This window comes from Medicago sativa, chromosome 4 (assembly GCF_051527215.1).
Source record: "Medicago sativa cultivar Bolivia chromosome 4, Bolivia_mono, whole genome shotgun sequence".
NCBI classification, from domain to species: Eukaryota; Viridiplantae; Streptophyta; class Magnoliopsida; order Fabales; family Fabaceae; genus Medicago; species Medicago sativa.
In genome coordinates this window covers 76,195,788-76,204,092 of record NC_140752.1, presented here as the reverse complement: position 1 = coordinate 76,204,092, position 8,305 = coordinate 76,195,788, and the positions used below count along the sequence as shown (strand labels likewise).

The 8,305-nt window shown below is 33.9% G+C and overlaps 2 protein-coding genes across 2 annotated transcripts; both read left to right on the top strand.

Moving 5' to 3' along the window:
- Positions 1–505: 505 nt before the first annotated feature.
- Positions 506–1,393, top strand: LOC146932002 (putative fasciclin-like arabinogalactan protein 20). The gene has a single exon (XM_085708355.1). The coding sequence runs from the start codon at positions 535–537 to the stop codon at positions 1,345–1,347; it is 813 nt and encodes a 270-aa protein (XP_085564481.1). The 5' UTR covers positions 506–534; the 3' UTR covers positions 1,348–1,393.
- Positions 1,394–4,014: 2,621 nt separating this feature from the next.
- On the top strand, positions 4,015–7,560 carry LOC146932001 (DNA-directed RNA polymerases II, IV and V subunit 3-like). Its single transcript, XM_085703587.1, has 3 exons — positions 4,015–4,524; positions 5,535–5,772; positions 7,076–7,560. The coding sequence occupies exons 1-3, from the start codon at positions 4,079–4,081 to the stop codon at positions 7,346–7,348; spliced, it is 957 nt and encodes a 318-aa protein (XP_085559713.1). The 5' UTR covers positions 4,015–4,078; the 3' UTR covers positions 7,349–7,560.
- Positions 7,561–8,305: the final 745 nt, after the last annotated feature.

Genomic DNA, 8,305 nt, shown 5'->3' with positions numbered 1-8,305 from the left:
TACTTATGAAGCAATGGCAAGTCACACACAATCATGGACAATGGTGATAATTTGATAAAATAAAAGTGATCGTATGTAATTACAAGTGTGAGTATTTGGTTGGTGTTAGACATAACTTTAATCTCGCATGTATATTTTTGGTGAATTGAAAATCATATATATTCAACATAGTTTAGATGATAAATAAAGGTTATTTAGATGATTAATAAAGGTTAGTGATATTTAAAATCAAGGTTAACTATATTCAATTGATAGTTATGAGTTGGTGCATTTTATAATATTCATAAATCATCTACTCATCCTAACTAACCACATGCTTGCTTAAACTATGTTAACTAACTAATTGTTGTAAAATTTTACGCGGGTAAAAAAAACAGTAACTTTATAATTGGAAGAGTAAAATGCCAACGTGGCAACAAAAAGATACCGCTCCATGATTTTATAGAAGGGGCGTTTCTGTCTTTTTAAATGAAAAGGAGTAACGACGATTTCTTCAACAATCTTTCATTTCCCGCTAAATTTCAAGGTTCAACCATGGCGTCGTTACTCTTTCTTGCTTCGTCTTTCATCATCTTCTTCTTTTCTTTCTCTGTCGCTCTTCCTCGCCAAACCATTTTCGACGCCGCCGACATTCTCTACCATTCTGGCTTCGACTCCATGTCCCTAACTCTTGAAATCGCCGGAAGTCTTCTTGAACACTCACCTTCCGCCACCATCTTCGCTCCCTCCGATTCCGCATTCAAGAAATCTGGTCAACCATCATTCGATCTTCTTCGCTTTCATTTCGTCATGTTACCGCTCCCGCAGCAAAGACTCCGGCGTCTTCCCGCTGGTACTAAGCTTCCAACCATGCTCACCGGTCAGTCGCTAACCGTCACTACCTCTTCCTCCGATCGCGTGACATCTGTTAACAATGTCAAAATCATTGGATCGCCGATATACGACAACGGAGTTCTCTTTGTTTACGGAATCGATAGGTTCTTGGATCCTAACTTTCAGTACACTGGTCCTAATCAGAAACCTAATTCAAATTCCAATTCATCGTTTGAAAAGGCACTGGAAACGCTCAAAACTACCGGTTATTCTGTTATAGCTTCGTTTCTCTCAATGCAACTGTACGGTGACATAAACCAGAACGGAATAACGGTGTTTACTCCGCCGGATGAGATGGTGATGAACCTTATCGAAGACCATCGTTGGCTCTTTCGTCGCGACGTGGTGCCTTGCAAGTTTATCTGGAACGACGTGGTGCAGAATAATGCAGTGCAAGATAATGATAGTGTAGTTGTGGATCCTAATGTTTTCTCGGATGAAGATCGGAATCTTTTTGATCCTGGTGAATTTTGAAGTTGCTTTTAAGTGCTTCTAGCTGCTTCTGTTAATTTTTCATTACTGTATATGTTTCTGCAAAGTTGAAAAGTGAATAATATTTCTTTGATTGTTTAGATAGTCCTTATTGAAAAGTGAATAATATGATGCAAAGTTGAACATTATACGCTTGCAATCTCAGATGTTTACTAATGCAAAGTTGATCATTTCCTTGTTTAATTCGTGTATGTGATTCTTGTGACTGTATGTTTATATCATTCTAGAGTTAAGTTGTATTTTTATTAATTCCAAAACTAGGTAGTTTAGAATTAATGTAATTGTGTCTCACATTGTTTCCCTATACATTTCATAAGAAAAATAATGTTTTGTGTTTCTGATTGAAGTGATTCAAATCATGATACAATTAGATTCAAATTATCCAAGTTTTTTCTTAAACTTGTTTTGGTCTCTGGATGGTTGGATCCGAATCATTCTATATTGGATTTGAATCCATCTTCAAAATAAGTTGCATTGAGAAATATGGCTTTGTTAATATTAATAATGAAACAAGTTAATTACATCAATATGGTTCTTACATGCTTTTCTTCTCTTATCTCTCAACCTATCTATTTTTTTTTTAGGGTTTTATACGTTTTGTTTAGGGTTTATGATACAATGTCTAATGCATAGTATTCTACTTATTCAATGTCTAATGCCACCCTTTTTTATATAGAAATTTATCTATTTTTTCAAAAGAAAGGTTTGAAAGAATTTCCAAGAAATGAGTTTTACAAAAGTACAATGCAAACCCCCTCATTTCATGTTTTATTGTAAATTTATCATTATGTCAAAAACATCAAAGTCGGATTAGAAAATAGGATCATAAAAATTACAAACAAGTTAAGTATTTAGTTAAGCATACCAAATATATAATTTACTATATATGCATAAGCATGGTAAGCATATAAATTTTTTTAAAAAAATCATAAGCATACACTTACTTAATAGAGATAAACTTGGACAATCCCACATGCTTAGTTTAAGCAATAGAGATTAATTATTGAGTCAAAAACGTCAAACTCAAATAAAAGAAGAGCATATAAATTACAATGCTCTTGCTTGGCTCACTTCTTGGTCCATCTTTCCAAGCCACAAAAACTCTAACAATATAAAAAGGGAAGTTAGAAAGTAAGCTTTCAGGATTTACAATACTCCTTAACTAAATAAGTAGAATACTATGCATTAGACATTGTATCATAAACCCTAAACAAAACGTATAATAAAACCCTAAAAAAATACACATAAAATCCTAACCTTTTCTTTCTTGCTATCGGCTACTCACTTACTCTGTCTCCAACGCATAAATAATGGGTAGGTTAGTAGCTAAAACATGATGGAAACAAATGTTATTGAAATTCCATGTTTAAAAATCAATGAAACAAAATTTAACAACCCATTGTTGTAACACCGTCTTATCTCGTCTCCATTTATGGTCAATGGGATGAGATGGAGATCAGTTACAATTTTTCATTTCATCACCGTAAAAGAAATAGTTGTTTCCATACTGTTTTTAAGAAAATAAATGTAAAAAATTGTAAGAGATAAACCAAAATTAAATGATACTAATTTTAATCATTTATTTTTCTAATTTTTATTACTCCTTTAACACTAAGCACATATAGAGATACAAAATACATCATGTTTTGATAAGGAATCATCGACAAATATTAGAGACAAATTTGAGTTCATAAAATTGTGTATTTTTTTAACAATAAAAATTTATATTACAAAAGACATAATCTCATGTATGATCAATGAGAACCACCAAATTTATTGAAGATTTACAATAAAATTTAAATATAACTTACTAGGTGCACAATTTTGGAAGAAAGTAAATATAAATTTTTAAAAGTCTGAACGTCTTCGTTATCTTCGACTGGGACATCATCATTTAGTTCTATTTTTTTCTTATGAAAAAAGTTTGTAATCTACCACTACCTGATATCAAATTAAATGTTGTCCATAAATAGTATTGTTTATTTTTATTCAGGGAAATACTATTGTTTTTTATTTTTTGAATACTATTGTTTTTTATTATGTTCAATTGTTCATTGAATTGCAACATTATAATAACTACTAAAAAGCCAAAAAAATTAACTCCAAGGACTCGATCTAATGGTAAAACGACATAACTTAAATATGAAAGTCACGAGTTCAAGTCTCATTAATGATTTTAGAGGGAGATAAATGTAAATATATTTGTAAGCGTTCTTTATACTTGAAAGTCTTTTTCACCTTGAATTGGATGATCATCACACCACGTTAATTGAAATGCATCTATCTCTTATGCGCGATGAGTATATGTCTCCTTAATTGAAATACGTCTACTCTCATGCGCTATGAGATAAGCTAATAAGTGTGCTATTTTTTAATGTGTTCAATTAGTTGATAATATTTATCTTATGCTTCAAAACTTACTTGTAGTAACCGATAGATACTTTGATACTTAATAAAAAAAAAAATTACTAATTTTCAAATTATAATTATAATTTCTTTTACGAATTAATTTATTTTAGGAGAAAAAAGTGAAAAACTTGAATTGGGGGAAAAATAAGAGTTAGAACAACATAAAGGAAATGACAATGTTAACCCTAAAGAATAGACACTACAATATATACAAGTGAAAACAGTGAACTATTACATTGGGGGGTTTGAGAAAAGGGTTTTAAGAACCCACATTTCTTCTCAGCATTCATCTTTCTCCTTAACAATGGAAGGCGCGTCGTACGCACGCATGCCGCGCGTGAAAATCCGTGAACTCAAAGACGACTACATGAAGTTCGAGCTTCGCGACACCGACGCCAGCGTCGCCAACGCGCTCCGGCGCGTGATGATTTCCGAAGTTCCTACCATCGCCATCGACCTTGTTGAAATCGAAGTGAACTCTTCCGTTCTGAACGACGAGTTCATCGCTCACAGACTCGGTCTCATTCCACTCACAAGCGAACGTGCCATGGCCATGCGCTTCTCACGTGACTGTGATGCTTGTGATGGTGATGGACAGTGTGAGTATTGTTCAGTTGAGTTTCATCTTAGGGTTAAGTGTATAACGGATCAGACGTTGGATGTTAGTAGTAAGGATCTTATTAGCTCCGATCATACCGTTACTCCGGTGGATGTTCCTGGTGGTGATGCTTCTGTTGAATCTGATGGAAGGTTCGGTTTCTATTTTGTTTTTTTTACCCTAATGAGAAAAAAAATCAGTTTTTTATAATGGCTTTTCTTAGATTTCAACTGGGTATTTGTGTTTTGTCTTTTTTCTTTTTCTCCGTTTTTGAATGTGATTGTGTGTATGGGTTTAGGTTTAGTGCAAAATAATGTTGAGAATGAATAGTTTTGTTTTAGGCCCTTTGGAAGTGCTTATAGCATAATTGCTTATGTATAAGCTATTTCTATAACGAGGTAAAATAAAGCTGTTTTGATATAACTATAAGCTAGAAGCTGTCGTAGAGAGTTTATGGACATAAGCTGGAAACAGCTTATGGATATGTCATAAGCTCTCTCAAACAGCCTCAGAAATGCTTAGCTTGGTAGATAAGCTCAAATAAACCAATACAAACAGGCCCTTATTCTCATTTTGGTTTGATGTTTTCAAATGTGACATGCATGGGTTTTGTTCTGGAGCAAAATATTTTTGAGAACAAACAGTTATGTTTTAGGACCTTTAGGTAAACAGCTTACTTAAGAGCTTGTAGCAAATGTGCTTATGTATAAACTATGTCTGTAAAAAAGATCCTATAGGTAAACAGCTTAATTTCAAGCTTACAGCAAGCTGCCTATGAATAAGCTATGCGTATAACAAGGCTCTTTGGGTAAACATCCTAGTTATGAGCTTTATAGCAAAAGTGTTTATGTATAAGCTATGTCTATAACAAAAGGTTAGATAAAGTCAAATTGTTTCCATTAAGCTGTAAGCTGTTTTCACAAGCTACCATGAAAAGATACCCTGGGAAGTGTATGAAAAGCTATTTCTATAAGCTCTTTCAAAGTGTCACAATCATAAATGTTTATGCAGTAGAAAAGTTCAAAGCAACCAATCCAAACATACCTTTAATCTCATTTAGATGGTTTTTTTACTTCCATTTTCATTGATGCTGAGTGAGTTTTAATGTTGGGTTTATTCGGAGGATATGTGTGATTTGAGTTTTTGTTTATGCTGAATGTAGGGGGATTATCATTGTGAAGTTGAGGAGAGGTCAGGAGCTGAGACTGAGAGCGATTGCTAGGAAGGGGATCGGTAAGGATCATGCCAAATGGTCACCAGCAGCAACTGTTACTTTCATGTACGAACCAGACATTCACATCAATGAAGATTTGATGGAGTCTTTGACACTTGAGGAGAAAAAGGAGTGGGTGGATAGTAGTCCTACTCGTGTCTTTGATATTGATCCTGTCACACAGCAGGTTTGCTTATTCTTATTCGCTTCCTAAGGATTTTGGTTAGGCACATTTCACTGATTTCACATGTAATGCTGGTGTTACTGTTATCTGATACTTAGTTATGCACTTGGAATTTTTAACTTTCCAAATACTTGCCTTACTGTCTTTCGATTTTGTGTTTAAATGGTTGTTTGATCATTGATGCATGTATTTATTTTCGAAATTATCTTATCATGTGCAAATTTTTATTAATTATTAGAATTTTTTATATATGATAATCATGAACATTATGTGATTCAGTTCAACCTTTTGAGTTGAAGTAGAGTGGAAAATGCAATTAAAGGTGCTTGTCCTCTTTCTGTGGTCAATGATGGACATTAGTGATTTGATGTTTTGAATAGTTCTTGTGGGAAAGTAACCTTTACTTTCTGATATGATCTTTACTTCACACTTTCATTCTACAAGGTGCTTACAAACAATCACAAATAGAGGCATGGAACGGGTGGCCCATAAAACACTACATCGGGATAGTGGGAAGGCCATTATGTCTAATTTTAACATTAATAATAAACTATATGTGTGTGTACGAACTAATGAAAATACCAAAAAATTAAGGTTGGAAATATAGGTGGGGGGCAAAGTGGGTCTTCTCGCTGAAATCATTAGCTGCACAAATAACTGTCAGTGAGTACGATTTTGACTGCAAACCGTAGTATGGGCATGACTCAAACATTCCATGGCCAAAGTTTGGTAGTGGTCACCAGCCGCAACACCGTTGTAGTGCCTGGTTAGTAATTGGTTGATCTTAGAACAAATGTTGGGAATTTGCTATACTTGGCATCGCCCAAGCTACCAATTTGATAATGATTCTTAGGCTTTAAAGGAAGCTACAGTAAATATGATATTAATATCTGGATTTAAAATCCTGCTTATGACGGTTGTTTACCATGTCCAGCATCATCATCTGCAGAATATATTGATCCTCATTTCTGCTGAACCAATGCTTATAAGGAGTTCTTGAAATTGATGTCTGATCAATGCTTAGTCTGTCAACAACCAAGTGTTTTACATACTCTTATCTTGTGTGGATTTTTTATACTTCGTACTTCAAATTCATTTTAGGTTCTGTGTGATTTATTACTATGAATTCACTAGGTACTTTTATCTTGTGTGCATTCTTGATCAATGCTAAGTCGGTCAGCCACTAGGTTCTGTTTGACTTGTTACTGCGAATCCTTCCTTGATGTATTGTTCCTTAAAAAATTCATTGTTACTCGACCGCTTAAGGTAATTTATTGTACTGATGTGATTTTTTTGTATTGATTAGGTGATGGTAGTTGACCCTGAGGCATATAGTTATGATGATGAGGTGATCAAGAAAGCAGAAGCAATGGGAAAGCCTGGGCTTATAGAAATAACTGCAAAGCAAGATAGCTTCATTTTCACGGTTGAATCTACTGGAGCAGTCAAAGCATCTCAATTATTGCTAAATTCCATTGAAATTCTCAAGCAGAAGCTGGATGCTGTGAGGCTATCTGAAGACACGGTTGAAGCTGATGATCAGTTTGGTGAGCTGGGTGCACATATGCGAGGAGGATAATTTTGAAGGATTTCAGGCTCAGAACTTGTTTGTTGCATTGCATTTTGTTTTTAACTCAACAGCTGAAATGTGGTTAACTCCTCTTTGAACCTAAGATGCTAAGTTACTACTATATTAGGTACTTGAAGATAACTAGATTTACGTTACCTGGTTTGCTAGAAACAGTGGTTAGCTTAACTCTTTGAATCAAATATGCTGTTATAGTGCTGAAATTATTAAACTCAATTGAGTCAAGATTAAGTTGAAGCTTTGGGTAATTAAAATTGCTTGTTGAAACTGTGTATATACAATTTGATTTGACTTAGTTTGATAGAAGCTAAGAGCAACTCCATTGCTTGGTTCACACTCGATTAGAATATGCTTTTGGTGAGCATAATACTAACAAATAGAGGGAGACGAAACAGATGTAGCTTGTAAATACTCCCTCCGTTTCAAAATGAGTGTCACTTTAGTCAAAAAAATTTGTTTCAAAATGAATGTCACTTTACATTTCCAATACAACTTTAATTTTTTCCTTTCAACTTTACCCTCTCCAACTTTTCTCTCACACAATTTTCAATGCAACTTTAAGTTTGTCGTTTTCTTATAAAGTAAGGGCAGTTTAGTAAAAGTGTCATATCTAATGATTATTTCATTCCATTCCTTAATCTGTGTGCAATTGGCTAAAGCGACACTCATTTTGAAATGGATGGAGTATATAGAAGTCTAAATTATGTAACACTTTATCTGATTATCTTATTTTAATGTCTAGTACGTTATTTAAAATAGCAATGTTATACAATATGATATGAAGTGCTTTCTCACAAAATTTGACCACAGTAGTAGAAAACTTACCATACAAGGGAAATGTGGTCAAATAGAAATTGAATGATGGATAAGAAAGTAATAACAAGTTGAAGTTAGTTCATTTTGTGAGTTACATTGAAGTATTTTTTCGACATTGACGTTCGTTAGTTT